The sequence below is a fragment of the Gadus macrocephalus genome, chromosome 15 (genome assembly GCF_031168955.1).
Source record: "Gadus macrocephalus chromosome 15, ASM3116895v1".
Lineage (NCBI taxonomy): Eukaryota > Metazoa > Chordata > Actinopteri > Gadiformes > Gadidae > Gadus > Gadus macrocephalus.
Genome location: NC_082396.1, coordinates 245,896 through 272,275, shown reverse-complemented (window position 1 = coordinate 272,275; position 26,380 = coordinate 245,896). Strand labels below are relative to the sequence as shown.

The following is a 26,380-nucleotide window of genomic DNA, read 5'->3' as shown; positions in this document are numbered from 1 at the left end:
TCTGTAAACAATGGATGTTGCGCAGCATTTATTATGACGTCATTATATAGACTCTCTCTCAGCACCCCCCTCTTGGATTGACTTCCCGCGTCCCTGCGGTTGGGTACTGGAGTGCCGATTTGGTTAGCCAATCTTGGTCTTTCCATTTAGCAGATATCAACGTAACATACAATATAATGTTAACAACGCGCAGTAAATAAGATACAGCTAATCCCTGGAGAGAATTAGCATCCTCATTCTTATCTTGTTTGGAAAAAGCCAAGGTTTGTCACACATGTCTTTTACCATGCAGTTTAATTTCAAATAGAACTATAAGTCTTTGCATACGAATATCCTCTCAACAATGAGCACCATCAACCTCCACACAGCAGTCACATGAAAAAAAACCAAAACATAAAAATTCAAAATCTTTATATGAAATCCAGCAAAAATACAGTTTTAACATAAAATATGTATCATTCTTGGTGCAAACACAAATAAAGCATTGCCATTTCTTTCTGATATATACAAAATCCAGATCTATAAATAACAGCTGTAAAGAATAAAACATGTTCAAGTTATCTATTTGGTTGACTGTTGGGGAATCTACGGGATGCATCTGCCTAGATCAGTGTTACTTAAATAACAATAAAACAAAAATTAAAGGTTCTACATTTACAAATGCTTATTTCCTCCAAGAAATGACCATAATAAAAATAACACTGTGCTAAAAAGTTGTGTCGTTTTTTTCCTCTGATCATACACCAATGTAAATGACTATTGCAGAAGTACAGAAACTTCACATTATGAGACGTCTGCCAGCAAGTCAGCAAGATTTTTTTTTTAAAAGTCAAAAGTATTGAGGCATACTGGGTTGTATGATTGAGGACTGTGCCATGATCACACGCAGAAAATATGTGTCCATAATGATGGTGATTCATGGACACAGTGCAAGGAGAGAAACATAACCAAGTATCGGTTGAACTTCAGAACCAAAATGGCCATCCAATATTATGAGTATCTGCTCTGCTTTTGACGTGCCGTACACATTTTCTATAGAATTATCCAAACCATTAGTGAATCATCCACTGTCCAAAAGACCAGATGATCAGTCATTGTGACTGTAATGTACATGTATAATCTTTCAGGGGTTCCGTTCAACAACAAAAACAAGATTCAACAAAAAGTTCTGAGAACTCTTTCCTAGATGGGAAGATGATTTTATAACATTCTCCGATGAGGATGGTAGTATGAAAATAATGGATAATTAAAATCAACCATAAACACCATTTTAAAAAAGCCCAAAAAGCATAACCAAATGTACATTTATCAATAAGCAAACATAAATTAAGTTAGAGAGAATGCCTGCTTAGAAGCCAGCCTGCTTCGATGTTTACCAGACCAGTGTCTGCTTCATAATCTACAAGTCACAATAAGAAGGATAATGATGTTAATGCTTTGGGGGACATGAGAAGCTTAATAAAAACACACAAAGAATGATCGCATAAATCCCAATGCTTCAATGGACAAATTAAATTACATATTATGCATGAGGTGGCGTATACTGTACACTATGCAGGCGTAGAAAAGCAACTCTATGCACAAATGAAAGGAATCTTACTCATGATTCAACCCCCTCTCCGACAACGGGACACTGTGCAATCGTCCGAAAAACAAGTTTTCACAGCAAAAAATTCGATCACAAACAAGGTTTTGTTTTTATAAATAAGGCACCAGACCACAAAAGTCACATATTCACGAAGCTCTGATTACCGGACAGGCCAGGGAGGCCAGGTTAGTGGAACTTAACTGCTAAAGTATTTTGAGTTGAAACATGTATCCGATGCACTGTGAACACTCAGTGAACACAAACCCACGGACATACCATAGTCCAGCACCTTGCTCAGCCTTAATAACAGACCTGGAAGCTTTGTCTACACTAGCTTGCTAAACACGCAGGGGGGGGGGGGGGGGGGTCTCCAGCCACACACGTGTTGAAAAACCAAAGTGAAACCCTTGAATCCTCAAATATATACAGTGACACTTTCATCCTGAAATATCTTAAGATATCTGCATTTTCTTCTTCTGAAACGTGTGTCTTCTTACAAGTTGGATTATATTACACAAAATAGCAGATACTTTTTGGGGGATGAATGGGTTAGGGGGTACAGTCTTTTATTTTAGCGGACATCCTTGTGCGCTTCACAGGGGTCTCCAAAGTTTCAGAGGATCTTTTTGTGGCTTTTCTTACACTGCGTGATGGTGAAGTCACAATACCTTTTTTACCAACTGATTTTAGAGTGCCTCTCCTTGTAACCACGGCATCTGTATTATTCTTGGAAACGGATGCAGGCGGCCGACCTTTTCTTGACTTTGATGGATTATCCAAAGCGGGGCTCACGTTTATAGCATCCATCTTTCTCTGGGACCTTGTCAAGACCTGATCAGGGGAGACTGGAGGCTTCAAGTCCATTTGCTGTGGAGTTTCGACCACAGCCTCAACAGTTTCACCTTCTGAAACACCTTTTGGTGCAGGCTCCTTTGTCTGGGATTTTGAACTACTTTGCTTAGCCAAAGGAGACTTTTCCACATCTTTTTTCTTTGTTTCCAACTGTTTTTTGTTCGAGTTAACTTTGCTTGTAGATGTTGTTTTAGGGCTTCCTAGCCTTTGAGAACATCTTTGTGGTGAAACGGTTTCTTTCGCCGGATCCCTTGGTGCTCTACTGCTGGCCGAATTCTTGGCGGTTCTCTCGGGGGCACTGGGCTTTTCAGTAGATTTCCTACCAGGATTTGCCTTGGCATTACTAGCGGTTGGCTTATACACTCTTGTTTGAGCAGCTTCAGGCAGGGTCAATTTCTGTTTCTTGAGAGGTGATTTAAGATCAGGCTTGGGGTCAGATTGTGCTGGGGTCAACATTTTCAATGTACTGCATTTTAAGCTTTTGGTTGCCTCTTTTAGCCCAATACTAGTTTGCTGTACCTGCATTTTCTCCCTGATATTAGAATATTTTCGCAAAATCCTTGCACTAGTTGGGTTCTTGGATTTACCTGAAACTTTATGGGGTTCAGCTATCTGCACCTGCACTTTGGCAGATGCGGAGAATGGCCTAGTTAGAGCCTGGTTTGCAGTGGGTAGTTCTTTCCTATCTTTAGCTCGGATTGACTCTTGCTCCAGGGCCTTGGCAATGAGCTTTTGGCCCTTGGCATTGTTCTTTATCGGGGAGGCAATGGCAAACTTCTTCAGATGTTTCTTCAGACGCTCCGCCTGCAGGCTTGGGAACACTCCTTGGGAGGAACTTGTGCAGGAACTGTGGAAGCAGAGCTGGGTTTCAGATGGAAGACGTGTATTAATCTTTTTAATGATGACGAGAGACTTGGTCTCTGTTGACTCAAGGTACCATTGACAAATACTGGTAAGATTAAAGTTTTTCATGAAAAGCATCTGTACCGGTGAGTATTTATGCTGCTCAGAAGATTTTGGTTTTCTTGTCCTACGTTTACTTTTCCAAATAGCTGCCTGTCTGTCCGATCTATTTCTATATTTTGTTGCTGGCTGTCCCTCCTTGTCCATTTGGATCCATCCTTTCTGCATCCGGTCAAACTTGATATTCAAGTTGTTAATTATGTGATGGTTATCTTCCCCATTAAGAGTCTCAAAGAGTTTGTGGACAGCTTGTTTAGGGGGATCGCGAGGTTGCAAAACAAAAGGGGTTTCTGGACCTGGCTGCAGCAAGCTACCTGACATCATCATTGACTTCCTTCTAATAGGAGATGCCCTTTGTTTTTGTCTTCCTCCCACGCCAATAGCACTGGTGGAAGCTGTGGCCGTTCTTTGCGATCTTAAAGCTAGTTTCCGGTCTTCAGCTGGCTGTGGACTTAAAGACTGGTTGGACGTTTCAGCCTTACTACTCTCATTTCTTAATGGCATCCTTGCTGGCTTCTCTACCACTGAGGGGGTGTTGGAATCCTCAAGGGAGGGTTCATCCACTAACAAACATCCGTTAGGCTTTTCCTCAGATTCACCCGCTTCATCTTTTTGTAAAGTCTTCTCAATTGCCAAGGGAATAGTCTGCATTTGAAGGTCCTCGCTAATGCCACTCTGACTTTCTAATAGACTGGAGACCAGATGGCAAACATTCGGTTTCTCAGCCTTACCATCTACAACCTCCTCAGATCTAGGTTCCTTCTGTTTGGTCAGTAACACATTTTCCATCGTTGTTTCTTGAATTTCCTCAGCACTTGTTGCAGCCGAGTCGCCACAAGCAATACTCGATTCAACAGGACTTTCAGAATCAGTACACTTTTGGGATTGTTCAGAAGCTACAGGGAGGGCCGAGCCCATGGGTGAAGGAGGAGACACAACCGAAGGAGATGAAGCAGAGGTGTCAGGGAGCTCGGGGAGAGGTTGGACAACATCTGCAGATCGAATAGAATCAGGAGAGCTTGGGGTTGGCGAGGAAGACGTTACAGCACTTTGAGTGATCGGCGATTCAGTCGTTTCAGGTGGCTGATTTGCTGAGCAGAGAGGCAGTTGAGATGGAGTGTGTTCAGGGATACCAACGGGTTCATCAGCAAGATGGTCAGGAGCATTTTCAGGGACAACCGGAACGTCGGTTTGTTGTTGTTCATGCTCGACCTTGGCCTTTGATCTCCTCTTGCGCCGTTTTATGGCAAACTTTGAAAGCCGTTTATAACGTTTAACTGGGGTCAGCGGAACTGCAGGAACTTGTTCCGTCTCTTGTGGAACGACAGAGCTATCCTCTGAAGTTATAGCTGCGATAGTCTCCGGAATATGTTTAGCCCGAGGACTGTGTTCTGAAACAGAAGGACTTGGTGTTTCCGTGGCTTTGGTAGGTGTTGGCGGAGCAGAACTTGATCTCCGTCGCAAACTTCTATCAGAAGCCGCTATGGGCCGTCCATTTACGTAGCCTACAATAACGCCCTGAGTTTCTTTTACCCTTTTTGGCAGAGGAATCACAGCCCCTTTTTTTCTGCGCCAAGGGGGCAATTCTTTCAACAGCGACTGTAGTGACTTTGTGGAAACATCATATTCCTCATCTTCATCCCCTGATACTGAATGTTTTACATCACTTTTAATCTGTGCAATTACCTTTCTCTGCTGCTCCTTGGAGATTTTCTCTGCAGGAGCAGCTGTAGAATTAAGTCCTGCAACTAAATTGTCTGAAAGCTTTGTTGCCTCTAGCTTTGGCTCCAGAGTTTGCTCACCCTCTATGTTCCCACTACTCTCCCTGACCTCTTCCTCATCGGCTTCAGCTACTGATGGCAAAGTGTCAATTTGTTGCTGCTCTGACAAAATACTTTCTGAAAGTACTGGCTCTGCGTCTTCACCCATTGTGCATTCTGGTATTTGTTGTTCAGTCAATTTATTTAAGACCTCATTCACCATCTGTAGTTCTTCAACTGGTTTAGGTAGCATTTGAACTTCCGCTAAGTCAATGTCTTCAGGTAAGTCAAATTCTTCATGGTCACCTTCTTCTGGTAGGTCACTCTCTTCTGGAAGTTGACTTTCTTTTGGGAGGGCCTTTTCTTTTGAGAGGTCACTTTCTGTGGCATGCATTGAATTTGCCTCTTGTACTACATCGGCAGCTTCCTTATCGCCATTCTCTGTTGAGGCAGTCAAAGGAGATTGAGAAGCTGCCGGTTCATTTATTTTTCTCTGATCCGTCAGACTGGTTTCAACTACAAGATCCAATTGAGCTGCCCCTACCTCCGTATGTCCCGTCTCTGGCATCTCTCTCACGTTAGACTGCTCAGTGGGCATTTGTTGACAAGTTTCCCCCCCACTTCCGACAAAGATCATATCTACGGGCGGTACCCCATCCGGCTTGGTGAGCGCCTGCTTCGGGGTTACCGACGTGACGATCTCGGGCATTGGGTTAGGACAGCTTCTCCTTCCATTCCGTCCAGCCAAAGTGCGGACCGTTTTAAGCTCCCACATCTCCTCCACGTACATGTGCCCCCTGGTGCTTTTCCTTGCATTGCGCCTTGGTGGTAAGTGTCCATGCTGTTCCCTCAAACACTCTGTAATCGGTTTGTTGATATACACAATGTCACAATGTCCGAGGTCTGGGTCTATTACAACCCTAGAACCGGAGTTCCTCGGCCTGTGGTCAGGGGAGTCCCGGATGGTCTTTCTGGCAGTCCGAGGGGTGTCTGGCGTGTGATGTGTATTTGAGGTTTTATGAGGGGAAAATAATTTGGACGATGTGTCTTTGGTTTTTCCAAGAGAGTCCTGCTGTCCATCTCGGTTCAGGTGAGCAGGCTGGCTGTGCCTCTTCACAGGGGAGCTGAGTCTAGCACTCTGAGAGACAGATTTGTTGGAGGGGTTGCAGCCGGAATTAGCCTGCCTGTCTGCAACAGTGTCGGTCTGCGTTAGAAGAGAAGTGGTGAGCACACATGATAACTTCTTCCCATCTGCAAGTTTGTTGGTCTTCATTATCTTCATTTTGAGAGGAACATGATCCCGGTTGTTTTCAGAGTCCGCTGTATTTTGAGTGGAATTGACTAGAGGTGTGGCACTTCTCAAACCCAATGCGTGAAGATCTAAAGGTGGGTCGGGATTAATGGATTTTAGCGATATCACTTCCCCTGGAACTTCCTTACTTGTTGATGTTGTTGGAGTACCAGAAATAACTAGAGACATACCTTTTGCATCATGAGTGGATGCATTAGGAAGCCTTAGTTCTGAGCTAGATTTCTCACAGGTGCCAAGGCTTGATGTCATGACGGAAGGAGCGTTTTCCTGCTTCTCCGAGTTATTGCAAGGAGCTTGCGATGCCAATGCCTTGACTTCAGTCTGGAGAAAGCCCAGGGCATCCACTATCTGCTGTTGATGGTGAAGGCAGAGTTTGGCCATGAACTGCTCCAGCGTTGACGTGGACTGCAGCTCCTTCGCCTTTGAAATCGGTATTTCAGAAGACTCACTGAAAAAAAACAAAATGAGAAAATACTGTGAATTGGGTGCAAGCACAAATCTTGAGCAGAAATACATCTGCCAAATAATACAATATTTCCAAAGGAGGAAAAGTAGGACGGTATAATTATCTTTACCTAGGAAGCGTATCCCATCTTATTTATTACAACAACAAACAGTAACACAACAGGTAGCCATAAGTGTTCTCAGTTATTTATTAGAAGAATAAGTGATTTCATAAAGTAAAACTTTCATCCAGTGCATTTGACCAATTAAAGTTACAATTAATTTCATATTTTTACCTTAAATGTGGGCTTGGTTCCTTACAGTGTACGTCAATACAATTCTACACATGCACAATACATTAATTTATGGTACCTCATGTAGACATATCAGAAAAAAAATCATTTTAAAAACAAGAATAAGCATTGCTTTCAATAATCAAACAGTATAAAAGATCTGGTGAAATGTATTACATAATCGGACCACGAGCCTTACAAACCACCTCAACACCAAGAACATAAAGATCTAATGTAGACTCAACCCAAAACCTTTCAGTTGAGAATAGAACGCCTTGACAACAAATTGTCTTTCCTGATAGTGAGGCAGACCAAAGCAGTTTGAAATTAAAACATTTGGGATTTTGTGGTTCCTCATGAACAAAATGTCATGTTCATTGAAAAAAAACATGCAAATGTCATATTGACGTTTCAATTTTTAATTTATCTAAAGAAAATGGGGGAAAAAGTATATGCAACATTTAGGTTTATCAATAGGATTATTAAATCTAAAGCCTTTTTCAATCTTAACTTCTTTTTTTTTTATAATGCAATGATGCAACTGTATGCCATGACATTGCATACAGTAGAACATACCGTTTTTACATTATGTTGTAGTGTTTAGTAGAACCTAAGTTATACATTTTTCTTTTGAGGCACTGTAAACCGTACAACTTAGAAGAATAAAACTATTGAAAAAAAAACTTCCCATCTAAATTAAGTGAGCATTGACATTCAGTGTATAACAATATACAAAAATAACAATGAAACTATGAAAAGATGTAGGATAGGGTTAGCCACCAGCAGAAACAATCAGAACGTGTACAGCAAGCCATAATATCTGAAATAGTAACCTTTAAAATGGATAAAAATATTTGATATTTGTTAGATTTAAAAATAACATTTGCTGCAGCTATAACCTGACCATTTGGCATGTTCAGGAACTCAATATCCCCGCTGGTTAGGTTAAAGTCGGTTAAGTACCTGAATAGAGATAGTGACATGAGCATCGTCACTGAGGATTCCTCTGTCTCACTCAACATTAAAACACGATGTGGTCGCTATAACAGACAAGTCAATAAGCAAACTGACATTTCGGATATCATGAGCAGGAGACATTGCACAGACGCTATTTTACAATGAAAGGTAGACCGCCAGTTTACTTTACAGTATAGATTAAAACATTATGGGTTATTTACATTAACCATAAAATGCTTTTCACAAATCCAGGATGCACATCGTCTACTTGACATTACTCCATTGTTGAAATTAGGATTTTTGTTAAAGAAGTTTCCATTTGCACAATCCGTCTAATTATACATTTGCTTAAGTCCATACTTAACTAGTCATGCAAAATACAACTCATTTCATTCCACACGTTAATATGAATGCAAACTTAAGACTTCAGATGTCTATACTGACAAGCATGATCAGTTATGATCTTCCTTTGAGACTCAGATCTTCTAAAAGTTCAAACATAATAAGCGATTCAAGATAAACATGTGTCAACACAGAAATTATCTATAATCAATCAAATGTCAATTTTCAAAATATGTTATTTTCCGTCTCCATCATAGAGAGCTTTACTATATGTGTGTGTTCCAGTTTAATAAAACCTCCTTTTTTATACACTCCCATCCATTTAGATCCATTATTATATACTGCGCAAGATGAATTCCAAACCGGTTAGATCCATTCTAATATTTTAATAAAATTATATTTGATACTTAATATAAATTAACTTACCCCTTAATCACTTAAAATCACTACATATTTGTAATATACACTAGCTGCAAAGACTTCAAAAACACACACAAAAATATAAACGTAGAAATAAATACATAAATGTCCCGCTGGGCGAGTCAACTTTTAGGATACCTCTAAAGTATGTACAGATGATTGTACCCTTTGGTAAAAGTCAGGCTCCCACCGTGTTAGCTTTGTGAGGCGAGCCCTTTGTGACCTTGCATCACTAAACTAGCAGTGATTAACTCTGCTCATCCAAAATATTTAAGGTGTCGTCATGATTCACACCGAGAGCGATATCTTTTCCGAGATCCTGCGTGTTGCTTTAATGGAATAGGCATGAAGAAGCTACGATTCAAAGCGATCATAAAATATTTTGTGATGAGGTAGTAAATCGATTAGATCGTGCTACAGTGGACATTAATAAGGGGAGCATATTACCGGTTTTTAAGCTCTATACAGATGGCAATTTGGAAAAAAATTAAAAGGTAGCGTTTGGATATTTTATATGCATGCACATGACAAAAGCAATGCTAGGTGATTGTCATAGCAAGAATAACCCATTAAGCTATTTTACTTACTCTGACTATTTTTTTTTTACATTTTATAAATTGAATTTAAACATTTGCACTACCATATCTTTAACATAGCGATAATTAGTAAATTCATTTAACGATAAAATGCATTTGGAGTCAGATGTCCTTAACCTAACTTATAACTAATAAGGACAAATATTCAACCGTTACCACCATCTGAAATGATAATGCGAATAAACTTAGTTTCAAAGTAGTCCACATCTTATGTGCCTTCATCCGAGTTGTTTCTGTATTTTATATACAGAATCCTCAGAACCACAAAGAGAAGGATGCATCAAAGTTGCTTCGGTGGATCCTGTGGTATTAACCTACGTGCACATGTCCCTGATACGATTCAGTCGATTTTCACTAGCTTTTAAAATTTGTGTTAACAATCTAGGCTTTTTCCGTAATTACTCTGAATAAACTAGATACTGAGATGCTGAGATACATGGTTAAGAGCTGTTCCTACAAAACCTTTAAAATTTCTAATTTAAAACGTATGCATTCAAAGTGAATGCATTAAAAAAAGTTTCCAGTTTCATTTACTGCCAGTAGATCAAATAAATAATAATAAACAAACAGTGACTGCACTGAAAATGTTAAAATATAATTAAATAAATACATATAAATATAACATCCAAAATAATTAAATAAAAAGGTGGTTGTGGGTACTTGATCCCAAAGCACTGAGTGTCCTGAGGTATAACTGTTGAAACATAGCAGGTTTTGTACCACATGTTGAGGATAGGCGCTTTAGTAATGCATTGGTGGAAAAGCCAACGCAGTTCTGCATCGCAGCCTTTTAAGTTGATGTCCGTACAGATGAGCAAAGTATTATTGACTTTCCTTTGTCACCAGAAGCGCCTATATTAAAATGGAGTCCTAGCAGATGAAAATGAGTCTTGAAGTAGGTGCGTGTGTAATTATTACCGCCATAAACATCAGAGAAATAGAGTCAATGTATAACTGCTACTATTCAAACAGTGTGTATAGAAAAAAAAGTTACAACATAGAAACATTCAATTAAATAAAAAAATCGAATCCCAGAGACATTATACCAAGTTTGAGTATTATAAAGTTGAAACCTGGAATCAAATGACGAAAAGGCTCATACGGGCACTAAAAAAAAATGCTGTTGATACTGGTTAAGGTAGCTTGTGAAGTTTACACGATAGTAAGGTGTGCACGACTGTCCAAAATTTAGACATTTCGCATTATATCTTAAAAAGGATTTTAAGTGTGGTATTTATCCCCCTTTATTTAAAGAGATGAGCAAACACGATATATGAGGCACTGAAATGCGCAAGTATAACTTTTGAGTGAGGTAATCTTGTGTGCTTATTAAAAATCGTTCCTTTATACTTTCCTGATCAGTCATTTAACATGAAGTATATCCTGAGGTGGGTGAAGCTGAGATGTGGCAGAAGTGCATCACAGATCTGGGTGTAAATATACTGATGTTTGACATGTCTTATTGTTGTTTGTATAAAACAAAGGGAGGTGAACATCTGTTGAACAGAATGGACCACAAATAAAATATTAAAAAACCTGGAATAACTTTCTTCTTTTAAAGAGAGGTGCTGAACCATGAGAATCTCTTTTTGTACCACTCTCTTTTTGGAACACGATATGATCGTGTTCCTTTTAGTTTGAACATTTGCAAAACAGTGACAAATTAGTTAAATGGCCCGGTTCAGCAAGCATGTTGGAAATGGAAGCGTGTATCAATTAGATTTCAAGTGTTATTTACAGTGCTTAGCATTAATTAAAGTGTATAGGATTAAAGTGACCAATCTCTAAAGTTAAATAGAAAACAAAAATAAGTACTAAAAGAGGGCAGCAAGGGGCGCCACTGGCATAGACAGGCGGTTTCAGATCATGTCATGAGCTTGTTAATTTAGTTTTTATAAAAATGCAGTGTTACTGCCATGTGTTAAAATGCTTCGGCTAGTTTCAGCTTTGAATTGCTAGAACAACGAATACCAACAGTGGTATTAAACAATATAAATGATTGGGGACAGGAGGTTAACGGTTGTGTGTCTCTGCCAGACTGAAAGCCATCATTTAAAAAGCCAACTTTGCCACTGTTTGACGAATATTGACGAAACATCCCTCTCTTTTTACAACAACTCATCGTCAACATCATCTTCATCATCATCATCAGGACCTTTTGGTTTCATGGTACTATACTCATCTTCATCATCATCAGGACCTTTTGGTTTCATGGTACCATACTCATCTGGAGTGAGCCCTGAACTGTGAACCCGAGTCCCGTCCTCCATGGGAGGACAGCCCTGCTGGGAGGCAGCGTCCCGGGGTTCCCCTCTGCCCCCGGGGGGGTCCCCTCTGGCCTCGTGGGAGTCCCCTCTGCCCTCGGGGGAGTCCAGGGCGTCCTCCGCCTGGCTCATCAGCCTCAGCTTCTTCTTGGGGGGGTGCTTCAGCGTGCCCAGGCGCTCCTTGACCTTGTACTCCAGGGTGCTGTGGGGGATGCCGTACACCGACTGGGCTTTGGACACGCTCATCTTGCCGCCCATCACCACCACGATGGCCTCCTCCAGCAGCTCAGTGTTGTACTGCCGGTAGCGGCCCCTCTTCTTCCTGGGCTGCTTGGAGCTGAGGTCTGACTCAGAGTCCAGAGCGCCACCCGGCTGGTGGGCTTCGTAGTGCCAGTAGTCCTTCTCTGCCCCTGGGAGAGGACGGACCCCGCCTCGGTCCTTACAGAGCGGCTCCGAGGCGAGAGCCTTCCCCAGGCCGTTCTCCAGGGAGCACCACGCCGGCTCTTTGCCCGTCGACAGACCGCGCACCTGAGGAATCTTGAGGTCGAAGGAGGACAAATGGGACGCGGAGAGGCCCGGCTCCCCGAAGCCGTCCTGCAGAAGGGGCTCCCCAGCGGCGCCCAGCGGCCTGGGCCACAGCCCACTGGCCTCCAGCAGCCGGGGCAGGTCTTTGAGGTGCTCGCTGGACGGGCGGCTGGCCCGCAGTTTGAGCAGGGCTCCGAAATGAGTGTTAGAGAGGAGCGCTGGCGGCGAGCGATCGGCGGCGAGCGCGGGGCTCCGAGAGCCGTGGTTCTGGCTGGGAGGTGACTCGGGGTCACTCTCCTGAGCCAGACCAACCTCCTCTTTGATGTGCAGCGAATACGCAAGACGATGGAAAGGCTTATAATAGGCGGAGCGGCCGACATTCTCCCTCCTCCCCTCCTGTAGCCTCCTCATAAACAGCCCGACTTGTCCGTCCGCTCTCAACGATCGCCTGATTGGATGGAAGGAAATTTGGCGTAAGCAGAGCTTGCACAGTGCCTTTAGTCTCTTATTCTACAAAGGAGGATGATGGGGAGGGGAGGGTGTTGGCCACTCCTTTATTAGATGGCCTTGCTCGGGTAACACCACTAACACGTCAAATGGATATCTTTAGACACATCTATGTGGCAGGTTGGAGTGTGCGAACAAAATTGCTCAACGGTAGGAATTTGTTTTGGATTTTGATGATTCTTGACAAACTTTTCCAACAACATAGGAGAAAAACAAAACCAAAACACAAAACTCGGGGTAAAGAAACAAATAAAAAAATGAAATAAATAAAATGGAATACATAGATTTTTTTTTGTGTTTGTTGTGGCTTAAAGGATAGTCACAGGCCGGAGGCCGTTACCGTGGTAATACGAGGCAGAGCAAGGGCACACTGACTATGTGTTACGCTGTGAGCAGTGCCAGCTTGGCCCGTGTCTGTCTGTGTGTGTGCGTGTTTGTTCATGTGCTTGTTCGTGTGTGGTCGTGCGAGTGTGTGAGTGTGTGTACCACTGAACAAGCACAGCAATAAAAGAGTAAGCCAGCAAATATGGGACTGTTGCATACGAAACGTTGAGAAGGTCTAACTCTATATGAACACCAATATGCCAACTACAAAATGCGATCATTGTAAATGACTTTCAGCGTTAGTAGTGAGTGGATTAAACTGAGACAGTGATCAGGTGAAAAATAAATGAATCGAAATACACGGTTATATTGAGGAAAACACTATAAAATTAAAAGCGTAAAAGTATGTTTCATTGCATCTAGTATTTAGCGCAATGCTTTCCAACTAGAAAATAGCATAAAGGAAACATTAAGCATGAATAAGATCTGGTTTTAGAAATGTTCCATATATATATAATCAATATATAGATAAAGATCAACAGTGAGGGTTAGGGTTGCAGGCTTCATTCAATTAAATGAGATTCACATCATCTCCTACAGCAGTGAAGGCAGCTGTGGCAAATGAGCTGAGACTAAAACTACTCTAAATTAATAGTTGATCTACAGCCTTGATACATTTCAAGTGCAATAAAATCTGTGTCCACAGATAGAAAGAGCTCCTTTACCCCGCAAGGAAAATGGCAAAAAATGAATTGGTTGATTTAAGAGGTTGATTTAAGAATGGGGAGTGGGAATCCAATTTGTGACTTAAATCAAAAGAGATTTATTAGAAATATGTGCTCTGCTTTGGAGAACAACAATTATTTTCGCTGGTAGGTGATCGAGTCGCCTGTAAAGGGAGACCTCATGGTATCAAGGAGCATTAGCCACTAGTTATTGACCAGGCCATGTCAGATGGTGCTTTGCCATACAGTTGACTTACATAACCATATGCATTTGAAGTAGTACTTAATTAAACAACTGTAATGTGCAGCTGGCCACAATTTCCTGACCCTCATTTTGCGACTTTAAAAGAAGCATCTGATAAGCTTGGAATAATATGAACGCAAAAACTGGTATGCGTTTTTGTGTTTGGCTATGTTATGGGAAACCCAAACAATACATAGCTCCTCCATCACAGCTACATCTTATAATATAACTTCATATTCAACCTAAAATCAACTGGCCACGCAAAAGGCAGAAGCCATGTACGGGAAGAGGGCTAGGCAACCAGAACTACCAGGCATACTACCAGGCTACCAGGCACTGGCTGTGAAATACAAGAGTTTAGTCTATAGAGTCTTCCATAAAAATAATAGGGGTTAATGGGTTTATACCTGCGACTTAAAAGGCCTAAGGGGATAATTAAATGTGTTTAAATGTGCTCAGACACTGGAGAGGGAGAGAGAGACACACACACACACACACAGACCCAGCCCTCCATCTTACCCCTTGACTGTTGGAGTGCTTGGGGACGTGTACGGGCTGTGGACAGGGCGGCTGCTGTAGCGCTTCTTTCTGAGAGACAAGTCAAGGACCCCGTCTGTGAAGAAAGAAGACCAAAAAAAAAGAACAAGACAGAAGACAAGGGTTCAGTTCTGCGTCAGAGGCCGCGCCAGCCTAGGCTGGCCCCGCTCTGAGCCCATGCCCCTGGCTGTCTGTGGTGTCCCTGGCTGTCCCTGGTGTCCCTGGCTGTCTGTGGTGTCCCTGGCTGTCCGTGGTGTCCCTGGCTGTCCCTGGTGTCCCTGGCTGTCCCTGGTGTCCCTGGCTGTCCGTGGTGTCCCTGGCTGTCCGTGGTGTCCCTGGCTGTCTGTGGTGTCCCTGGCTGTCTGTGGTGTCCCTGGGTGTCCCTGGGTGTCCCTGGCTGTCTCGGGTGTCCCTGGGTGTCACGGGTGTCCCTGGGTGTCACGGGTGTCCCTGGGGGTCTCGGGGGTCTCGGGGGGTCTCGGGGGGTCTCGGGGGGTCTCGGGGGGTCTCTGGTGTCCTGGGGTGTCTCTGGGTGTCCCTGGGTGTCCCTGGGTGTCTCTGGTGTCCCGGGGTGTCTCTGGGTGTCCCTGGGTGTCCCTGGGTGTCCCTGGGTGTCTCTGGTGTCCCGGGGTGTCCCGGGGTGTCCCTGGGTGTCCCTGGGTGTCCCTGGGGGTCTCGGGGTGTCTCGGGGTGTCTCGGGGTGTCTCGGGGTGTCTCGGGGTGTCCCTGGTGTCCCTGGTGTCCCTGGGTGTCTCGGGGTGTCTCGGGGTGTCTCGGGGTGCTGTGGCCTCTGGGGGCACCTTGTTCCGTGGGCTCGGCCTTGGGCTTCTTGACGGTGAGGTCCAGGGGGGCTTCCTGGTCGGCCATGAGCAGCTTGCTGAGGACGGGGTTCTGGTTGTGCGCGGCGGCGGCGGCGGCGGCTGGGGGGGCGCCCGACGGGCTGGTGCAGGGGGGCACGGGGGGGTAGGAGGGCGGGCGGGGCAGGCTTTGGACCGAGCAGGGCTGCCTGTCCGGGAGGGGGTCCTGAGAAGTGCTGGTCTTTGAGGTATATTCGGCGGCGAACTGGCGGATCATCCTCTGCATGATCTCCCGGGCTACCACGGGGATGTGCGGGTCGGAGAAGCTTGGAACATCTGAGGAGGAAACGACAGCGGGCGTGAGGGGGGGGCACGGGGCCAGGCCCACAGTCCAGCGCAGTGGAGGGGTACAGCCACAGCGTCAGACATGGTGCTATGTGCAAAATAAGCAGCGCAAACTGGTACTTTTGGGTTACATATTTACATATACATGTTAACACATGTAGGGTTATTCTTTTATTAGTATTTGTATCCATTATTAACCAGGGTTTAAGTTCGCAAGCGTCAGTTTACATGACGCAAAATGTATATATTGTGTCATGTCAAAACTCCAAAATGTAGATCAATCAAGAAATACCGGATCGGATTACAAAGTGAAAGGCTTCCCGACATCACCTTTTCTGCAAAGGACTGCATTGAGGAACTCTTCAGCCTGCTGCTCTAGTCTGTTGATTTTGGTCTGGTCGTTGAGCAGCGGCTTCACTGTTTCTTCAAGCCCTTCGTTGCTTAGGCCAACAAGATGTTCCTGTGAAATTAACAACGCTGTCTTCAGAAATACGGCTTATACACGTGATGTGGATAAATAAATACACTAACACTACCGCCAATAATAATAAAAGATGAATACTGATTAGTCTCAAGCCTTTTTGGGGGTTGCTTTCATCGAAAGGATGCACACATTCTCGGCGTTGAGACCATATTCAATTTTACGTTTTCGTGTGCAACCATTTTCCCTTTTGTTCCATTTATAGGGGCTCATATGCTACTGTTAACTGTATCACAACAGCTGTAAAGCAGTACAAAGAGTAGGGTCAGCATAGTCAATATGATCTGGGTGGCCCAGAGGAAGCAGAACATGTTCCCTAGGTTGGCTCCTGTGGCTGTGGGACAAAACAATCATCTGAAATCATACCTTTACTTTATCCCTCTTGAGGCAGCAGAAGAGACAGTTCTCATCAAACGACCAATCAGACACTGCTTCAGGCTCACAGGCTGTAGGTGGACAGAAAGCACACAATGAAACCTCTGTTAGGAGGAAGAACCCCCGCTGCATGGCTTACAACACGCTGCTGCTGCGATGATGGAGACCGCTTTTATTTCGGAATGCAATTCCAGAGCAGTAACTCCGCTGGTCAGGAATTCCATAGGGAATTGAGAACAGGTGTAATATTTTCAAATGATTATGTTCACGGTTAGTAAACCTAACTAGAAAAAGGTTTTAATACACTTGGAATATTTGGAAGCAGCCTGAGAAATCGTTCCTTTGAGCCATAGCCAACATGAATATTGGCCAACACCTAAAATAATGTCTAAATACTGGATTGATATGCATGTTTCCTGAAACATCTTAAATCAATATTCGGACAGTATTAGGACACAAACCAAAATGTTTCATATCCATTTTATCAGCTTCAGTGAACATGCGTCCTCGCTAGAAAAACCTCTGCAGAAAATGATTATAACCTGATATGAACAGCCAGCTAGTGAAAGCATTAATCATCTGGACATAACAGCTCGGTTTCACACTTCTCTGTGGTAGAGACCACACTGAGTCAGACAGAGAATCTCTTCAATAGCGCCTGTAGTATCACCAGTCAACATCCCACATTGGCCATTAGGAGATATTGCAGCAATGTACTGCCTTGATACTGTACCAGTATCAGCTGCAGCGTCTGGCAGTTTAAGCTAAGGCACAGAAATTAGGCCATAATTTTTAAATTAGCTTTAGGCATAATAAGGTCTGTCGAATACTCGTTCTGCCCACGTGGCATTTGTATGCGTTCGCATTGACATTAGCACATTGACTTTATAATCAGGATTACTTGGATGAATTTTAAATCTGAATAACATCATGAATCATTACAAAAAGCTTGTTCATTCTATTCAGGATTTGACGCAACGGGGGAACAATTGGATTCAGCCGAACTTTGTTTGCGAGACGCCTTTGTAACATGCAGCTATTGTGGAGGCCATACGTCGACACACACATATATGAGGCACTCATCGCATGTCACGAAGATCCCAATAAGGCCCTCTATTGTCTTACTAGCGTGGCACATTGTCAAAAAATTTGTGAACGGTACTGAGGACGTTTTACGCTGGGCCCACCCTATCCAAAACACCAACTTCATAGCAACACAAAGCATCTTCTTATCCCAATCAGAAGGAACGCCTTGTGGAGTGATATGAATGCAGAGGGCCACCAGATGGTACAATGGGCCAGTATTGTCATCATGGAACATCATGAGAAATCAACTGCATGGGACCCCTTTAAACAATCCACCGTAAGTCCAAGCAGGACCAATCTCGGTTATTGCAGACGTCCACAGATACTCACCTTTGAACAATTTGAGGTCTTCTACAAGGCCTTGACCAAAGAGACCCTCCAGAATACTCTCAAAACCTAAAAGAAAATCAGAATAATATGATAATAAGAAACAAAATAAAACAATTTAAACATCAGTGTTCATCTGCGAAAATTCACAATCCAACTGTGTTGGAGCATGTTCAAAAGAGGACAAATAAATTAATTTTGAAAAGATTTATAATTACATAAATAAAATGACATTTTCACGGCGTATATTTAGGATATTCTTCTGTAATTATTCTGGAGCACTTAAAACAAAGTACGTCTTTGCATTTCCTCTTGACGATCCCCCACTGCCACTGTGCCTCTTGTGTTGAACACATTATCTGTGTTCAGCCCAGCTTTTGACTTTAATAGTAAATACACAGGCTCAGACCCCTGTTGCCAAGCAACTGAAACGACCATAGAGTTGAAAGAACTTGCCGTTGTATATTTTATAAAAAAAGCCTCAAGATTTTTTTTATAAAGATCTCAGTATGGTAACATTAAACATGGATGGTCCGAACATTGCGCTTTTCCTTAATCATAGAAATACAACTAAATTAAAACAAAAATCCGCATTTTAGCTAGAATGGCCTTTGACTAAACCAAGTACAATTAAATATAGACTAACTTTCTGCTACTACAGGGTCAACGTACCATATTAAAAGTATTATATGTTTAACCAAGTGCTAAAGAGGTCAGAGGCAACATCTGTCTGCTGAAACCGACCAGATGACATATTCTCATATTCTTTCAACTTGTATGTGAAGTCAATCTTTTTTCGAAAGCAAAACATTTAACATTTTAAGCTTTCAACTTGTGTCCCTCTTAAATTCAACAAAATAACATAATTATCAACTCATTTAAAATCAAACCATTTTAGCCTTAAAAAACCAACGATCAGAAGAGAACAAGTCAGAAAGTGAAATCTGCCTGAAGATAAAACCACAGCAACGCCCTACTTACATTAGCCTAGTTATTCTTGCACAGATGAAGCCCAAAATTCATCAGCCCTCTCTCTCCATCCACCCTCCTTCTGAACTCACACTCAACTCGTTCGAATGGCATCATCTGCTAAAGAGCATTCTCACAGCCTCCCTTACAGCTCCGCCCCCTTCTCAACCACCAAACCAAGGCGGCGGGGGCGGGGGCGAGGGGGCGGAGGGATGGTTAGGTGGTGAAATGTAGTCTTTGCCTATAGCCCAAGCGCGAGGCGGTTTCTGGGTTAGTGCAGGACTTCAGCTATCCAATCCTATTTCTGAAATATTTCAGAGGCAGGGGGGAGAAAAGTAGGTCATCCTCTTTCGTTTGACAGAGCAGCGGCATGGCATCAAACTACTCTTTAGGAATTCAGCTGAGGGCATTTAACGGCAAAAAAAAAGAAGATTTGTACAGCAAAACATAACAGTTGGGCAATACTGCTTTGCTGTATAAAGAGCAGCACACAGTATGCTGGCATGATGTATATAAAGGACGCATTCATACCTGAACACTTATTTATGTTCCAGACGGAAGGCCACACGAGAACGGGCGCTACACGTACATGAGAAGATGAAATATTAACCAACACACCCAAAACATACTTAATACATGGAGGAATTAAAAAGTGAACATGAAGGAAATGCGTTTCAGAGAAACGGAAAACCTCACACCTTGTTACGCGTGTTGTTTCATGCCAGCAAACCATCTTTGAATGCAGTGTGAAAATGTCACTGGATGTGTGTAAAATACATTCTTGTAGTCCTTAAATTTACAAGTTTATTCTGGCGTTCCAGAACATTAGCAAATTAATTTTGCTGGAAATTAGGCCACCACTGAATTGCTGCTATATACATTATGCTAGAGGTATGATGTTGAGATCGCCCCAAGGTAAAATATAAACCGCGAGTCAAAAAGAAGTACAGAGCTAAGTGGTAATGACAAAGTGCATGGAGGAAACCCAGTTGCACCCGATAGGCTGCCTATCATAGTGTTGATAAAAAGGTGTCGGATGAGAACGCGGCCGTATAAATAATATGCTTTTGGACACTGGTGAGATAAGAATTGGGGCACTGAGATATTGGGTTACCAAGCATGACTCGCCCACTAGCGAGCGTGGCGCCGTGACTCATCTTGTGCGTGCAGCCCGTCAGTAAGCCTTAATATCAGCCAGCCTGAACTATGTTGCCATTTTATTTTCCATTGACATTTGTGCAGGGGTGTTTTAAAAGGTCTGACAGTAGATTCGTTCAGGGAGGGTCTTCAATTCAAAATTGCATTGATAAAAAACTTAAAACACTTTTATTGCATAATTATTAGTCTAGTAAGTTTAACCAACGTTTAACCTTTTGTGGCCGCCGCTCCAGTCCACCAAACACTTTTCAGTTGCTGTTAAAGTACAAAATGGGCTTGGTTAGGGTTAGGGTTAGGGTTAGGGTTTAGATGTTGGCCAGCGGCCGGTGATAGGGGACCACTCAACAGTTAGATCTATGGATAAAAAAAAACCTCAACAGTCTTTCTGTGAACCTCTGAGCTCATCGTCATTAACAACTAACCCAATCTGTCTTAGCCTACTCGTGACCTAAATGTCCAACCAATCACAGTTCGGGAGGATTGACAGAGCAGGATAGATTCGGTATGACACCCATGTCCTTCTGAGCAGCACTTAGGAGAGAAATCCCCTTTCAAGGGAGTTCAGTGTGTATCTAGGATCAGATTATCCAATCCTAAATCCTAACCTTAACACCAACACTGGGAACACCAAACATAGGATGCTAAATCGTCTTTGCGGGGTTAGATGCAAAAGATGCAATGGCTAATGTTTTGGCATTCCGATATCCGGCAGATGAGTGGTGGAGCCCAACGTCTTTCAAGCCTATAGATTAGATCCCTGGACGAGCTTAGTTCTGGCCGCGTCCCGTTGGTTAACCAGCCGTCTCCTCCTAATGCATTGGATGGAACTCCAGGGGGATTAGGTTAAGAAACAATTAAGAGTAAAGGCTGTAAATTGTACTAGCAAGGTGGCTGTCACTGTTGGTGATTTTATTACATTAGAGCAGCAGATCACGGGCTAAGCCTTCTTGTTCTCAACATATGCCTGTTCGACCAATACACTTGTTATTCTCACAATGAATGTGCATCAATGTGTGTATAACAAGGATCAGTTAAGCCTTTGAGAGCAACAATAAAACAAATATACCCTAACCTCATCCACATCATGCCTACGTTAAATGTAAATATGCATCTAAATTAAGCCCACAGACAGACTTTTCCATTATGATCCAATGACTTCTAGTCTCACTTTGGTATCAAAAGGTGACTTTCACCTGATATCCCCAGGCCTGTTCCCTAGTTAAGATCCAGTGAACAGGTCGGAATGCAATGCAATGCAGAAATTAGAGTGCGGCGTATGTCTAATCAAAGAAAGTTGAATAACAAATGATTAAAATGTGCTAAAAACGTTTCCCATTTTATTTTGTCCATAACCTATTTTCGTTTGATGATTTTTTTTAACATCTTTTACCCAATTCCCATAGCTCTGGCTAGTTTTCTACCATCCTGCCATATGGTTGGGGCAAACTGCAGTGGAGGTTTTTGCCTTCATTATAGAAGCAGGAATAAAGTGGGGACAAAATAATGGAAGCTGTAGAAAGCTGAGCTATGAGGTTATTATTACATACATCATTCCCCTTGGAGGGTTGCCGTTTCTATGGTAATACATTAAGACACAATGGGAGAATCACAAAAAATTTGAAGCACAAAAAGTACTTCAAATAAAATATTTTATTTACAGAGTAAATACTGTTTTTGAAATAATCTTCATAAACTGTAGGTTTTAATACCCAAGAGACACTTGCAGTCTCGATACACTCTGTCCCATTAGTGAAACACCAAACCCCACACAACAGGACGGGGATCTGGACGCCCCCTTATGCATCTGTTAACTTACAAATGATAAATCATCCTACACTCATTTCAAGACCAGAGCCTTACGAAAATAACAACCCAGCACGACCGTCTCCAGCCCTCCCCTGAGATGGTCATAGAATGCAAAGACTCCATCTTGCGGCTGCAGTGCCTTATCTGCACGGCCATAGCTGTGAGGGTCTACATGCTCTTCATCTAACCCCAGCCCAACCCCCACTGGCTCCCGAGAGCTGCGGAGAGCTGGGGCTTCAGCGCTCTGTGGGTAACCAGCATAAGCCCTACCTCTGGCTCTTACCCCATGGTTCCTCTGACATTCACTCGCATAGACTGCAACCCATTTAAAATACACTGAACCATACATCAGTGATTATTGCTCAGGGTGGGGCAAGACTGTCCATGAAAAGTAGGGCTAGAGGAGGCGATGAACTGCCTGATCATCCTCGGCTCATTGACGAGAATAACACTAAATCATATCAATTGTCTGAAACATAAGTATTTGCACGTTTAATCACAGCATGATAGTGACAGTACATGACATGGTTTCACAGTGTTTCTAATCTGGTTTCACACATCTACAAAAAATTAAATAATTATAAAAGGAAGGGACCTCAATTTAAATGTTGCCAAAGGCAACAAATATGAAAGGAGATAAAAGGGGGAACCCTATCCTGAAAGAAACCCATTGGTTGTTGGAGATATGCAGAGAAACCCATATGAGCAGAGGAGATTTTATCTCAACCAGCAAATATAAAAGCCTTGAAGTTGAATTACGCATTTCAGCTGTGGTATTTGTCAACCATGTAGCGGGCATGACCTCCGACCCCTTCATATGCTCGCATAGCAAAGGAGGCGTTTTCCATTAAGCATGAATGGCGATAACTATTCAGCAAACATCCCGCAGTAAAGACGGCGGATAACTATCAAAGAATGCAGCCACAGTGAACATCCAACTTTTGTTAATAGGGAGGAAAAAGTGAATTATTTGGTACCAAGTACGGTGCTAGATCTGAAGGAGTATTAAACAGCAAGCAACAGGGATGTAGCTTTTAGAAATATTTAGAGGATGGATGGGGGAATGCCCATGAATGTTTAACGTGATGTAATGCAAGCTGACACACAAATGGTTTAATGCAGCGCGGAGTAAACCCCAGAATAAGGATGCCGAGAGACCACGTGAGCTGAATAAAAAGCATTACATGAAAGACCAAAAGCTCTGGATGTGTGTGGAAGCTGCTGTATAAACACAGATGCATATACACACAAAAAATGTATCACTAGCAATTCATAGGATAGACTTACTGTTGTATAACTATTTAGTCATTTAGCTGACGCCTGCAGCCGAAAGGGATTTGCGCTGGATTTGGTTTTGTTTTTAGATTGCAGACTTTGGGCTTGTCTATTTTAGCCGGTTACTGTTACTTTAAATTTCCCTAAATCGGGACAAGCGTTGGCCTACTCAGCCCTGCAGTGTAGTTTGCAGCCGGGCGCTGTCCGAGTTTCCAAACACACACGTACACATGCACACAAACACACACAATAGTTTCTGCTGTTCTATAAAACAATTGTCCTTCTCTTTCGCTTGTGCTTTTACTGCTTGCATTAAATACACCAAGACAAAATGTCCAGTTCAGCTATGCCAGGGTTGTGGTGGCGAACAGCCCTCCTCACCCAAAAGCCAAACAAAAGTATGGCCTTGTTGTCATAGACAGAATCTGCCTTTCTACGGCAGGCAGGCTGATAATGGTTGTTGTCGTGGACTCTGGAGGTCTAAACTACTGGCAAACAAAAGGACATTTGTCAGTCAGAGAACAGAAACTCTATGACTACTGGAAAGGTCCAGGATCTGGGAGCTTGGACACGTCAAAATGTTTTGACTTTGTCTTTTTTTCTGCTGGTGAAATACGGAGACTCAAACAACATGGTACATTAACATGTTTGAAGTAATGGTTTAAAACTAGAGCCACAATTAATATAGCTTTGAAATAGCTTTTAATAAATAGTTTAGGTGTTGATGTATTGTTAAATCCCATTAGGGAACTAAATATAGGTATATGGTTAAATGCTATACATTTCTGTTGCAACTTTCATGGAGTGATGTGGAACATCACAACATAAATAATACAAAAACCTAGCATAAATTTGTTGAAATGCATTATTAAATTGACAAAAGCAGTTTGCACTGATGCCATGGGTAGAGCAACTGTACAAAACGATAAATCTAGGTACGGTCAAAAAATATAATCTCTAGAAAAGGTTGGATATACATATCGATGACGTTAAATAAATCAATATTAGCCATAGGTGCATTGCCAGCTTAATCCCAGTTTAATCATTGTTCTCTCCATCACGTCCAAATGTCTCCAACACCACAGTACATAGCCCGAATGCTCGGGGAAGCTTTTAACACCTTAAGTGTAATTAGCATGTGCCACACATAAATGCTCTGAAATATAGCTCTCTGCTCAGCAATACGGCTATGTGGGTGAATGCTATAGTTGCCCATCGTTAACTAACCAACCTTGACCACGGCTGCAAAGTGCAACAGCATCTCTGTTAGTAGGACAGCAGCCTACTGCTTTGGTTCTACCAATATTCATTGCTTGAATAGGAATTTCAAACAGTTGCAAACTACATTACAGATCAAAGCAGAGATCTCAGCAACACAGGTGTATAAAGTTGAACAAAATACTGCCTGTGGTTAAGCAGACGAAAACTAAAATGTTCCAGCCTACAGTAGCGTCTGTACTTAGTATTCATATTTTGTGTAACCGGATGCAGAAATCCAGACTCAGATGGATATCCATGGTATAATGATCAAGCACGACACATGAGAGAGATATATATATATATATATATATATATATATATATATATATATATATATATATATATATATATATATCTCTCAACGGGAGCAAAACCTAGGCAGGGGACTGTAATGCATAGCTTAACACAGTGTTGTGATTGGTTGAAATACAGAACCGGTTCTGTATTTCAGCATCCAGTTATCAAAGATTTCCCTTCCCTTAAAGTAGGCATACAGACATTTAGACTGGAGTATTTAAAAAAGATACAGATTTTGCACCTTATGGTAATGATGTGGCATCGGCAGGATGCTATGATCAGTGCTAGAACTACTAAAACCAAATTACAGGGACGCATCCTACTACATAACAGGGTTAACACTTACCATCACTGCAGTTTATACTTTAATCAACTATATTTCATTGCGTTGATCAAAAACAGTTATAACACAGTGTGTGTGTGTGTGTGTGTGTGTGTGTGTGTGTGTGTGTGTGTGTGTTTAATTTTCGTAAACCGAATGGTGTGTTGTTTTCTCACTTCTAGATCAGATACATTTGGCTGATAATGTCTTTAGGACCGACACCGACCCCATCGTTAGCAATTCAAAACAGAAAATAACAGCAATGGCGTCCTACGGGGTCTTGATGCAATCCGAACTTTCGCGTTGCAGCAATGCATTAAGGGATTTGAGCAGGCAAGCCATGTTGACCGAAAACATCGACGAGCATTCACTGCCCTCGCCCCATGAAAAATACAGTATACAGTCAAACGAGAACGCGCATTCTCCGAGCAGGGTCCGCAATTTGGCCAACGCAACGCGTAATTCCTCTTCGACACTCCCTTTAAAACAAATACGGAGCCCTTTAAAAAACTACGTCGATTAACGTCAATAAACTTCAATATATTAACAGCATCGTTACAGCAGATGAACAATATTACCCAGATGCAACGAAAACGATTGGGATTGATTCGTAATCATTATGCTAAGCGCCTTTCCGCTGGCTGTCGTGAAAAAGGAAACAGTTGAGAACAAAAAAGTGGCTCGGAGATGCCCGGGTTGACTCTAGTTATGGATGGCTAATACACCCGTAAACGTCGAGGAGCGTTGGACCTGAAACCATACATTTATCGGGCGTGCAATGCGTTTTCCTTACCTACACAGTGAATGAGTTTATGTCGCCACGAGTCAAGTTCCTGCCGAAAGCCGCGCCTCTCGACAGTGCATTGCTGCCTCTTGCACAGACTCGCCATTTTCTACAGATCCTCTCTGGACGCGCTCACGTTTGAGGAAAAGGAAGCGCTCTTGCCTACGCGTGAACGCGCATCCAGTTGAGCGCGGTTGCGAGGGCAAATCGAGGAGTTTTATAAATGTATAAAAAAAAGTAGCCAACGTACTGCGAGATTTGTTATTATTTGTTTACATTTGAATACATGGGTGATTGGTTACAATGTAAAATTTGTTGAGGAATTTCTTATTATAGACCAGCATTTTGAATACTTGCCAAGTTTTCTTTCCAAATAACAAAATATGTTCAGACTATGTATCTATATGTATGTATGTATGTATGTATGTATGTATGTATGTATGTA

At 42.5% G+C, this 26,380-nt stretch overlaps 1 protein-coding gene across 2 annotated transcripts; it reads right to left on the bottom strand.

The window, feature by feature from the left end:
* Window positions 1-396: 396 nt before the first annotated feature.
* On the bottom strand, window positions 397-26,097 carry wu:fc17b08 (ligand-dependent corepressor). Of its 2 annotated transcripts, none has more exons than XM_060072746.1 (7): window positions 25,945-26,093; window positions 18,068-18,133; window positions 16,643-16,722; window positions 16,126-16,255; window positions 15,454-15,786; window positions 14,636-14,729; window positions 397-6,923 (listed from the first exon to the last, which is right to left on the bottom strand). In XM_060072746.1, the coding sequence occupies exons 1-7, from the start codon at window positions 26,039-26,041 to the stop codon at window positions 2,138-2,140; spliced, it is 5,586 nt and encodes a 1,861-aa protein (XP_059928729.1). In that variant the 5' UTR covers window positions 26,042-26,093; the 3' UTR covers window positions 397-2,137. The 2 variants fall into 2 exon arrangements, with proteins under 2 accessions (XP_059928729.1, XP_059928730.1); XM_060072747.1 differs by lacking the exon at window positions 397-6,923 and adding an exon at window positions 7,115-12,764 and having other exon boundaries at window positions 25,945-26,097.
* Window positions 26,098-26,380: the final 283 nt, after the last annotated feature.

Coding starts and splice junctions, on each gene's coding strand:
- wu:fc17b08 (XM_060072746.1), bottom strand. CDS start 26,041: ATGGCGAGTCTGTGCAAGAGGCAGCAATGCACTGTCGAGAGGCGCGGC. Junction 18,134..25,944: donor TAAACTCATTCACTGTGTAG/GTAAGGAAAACG, acceptor ATTTTCTTTTAG/GTTTTGAGAGTATTCTGGAG. Junction 6,924..14,635: donor AGCACTCCAACAGTCAAGGG/GTAAGATGGAGG, acceptor GTTTTTTTTCAG/TGAGTCTTCTGAAATACCGA.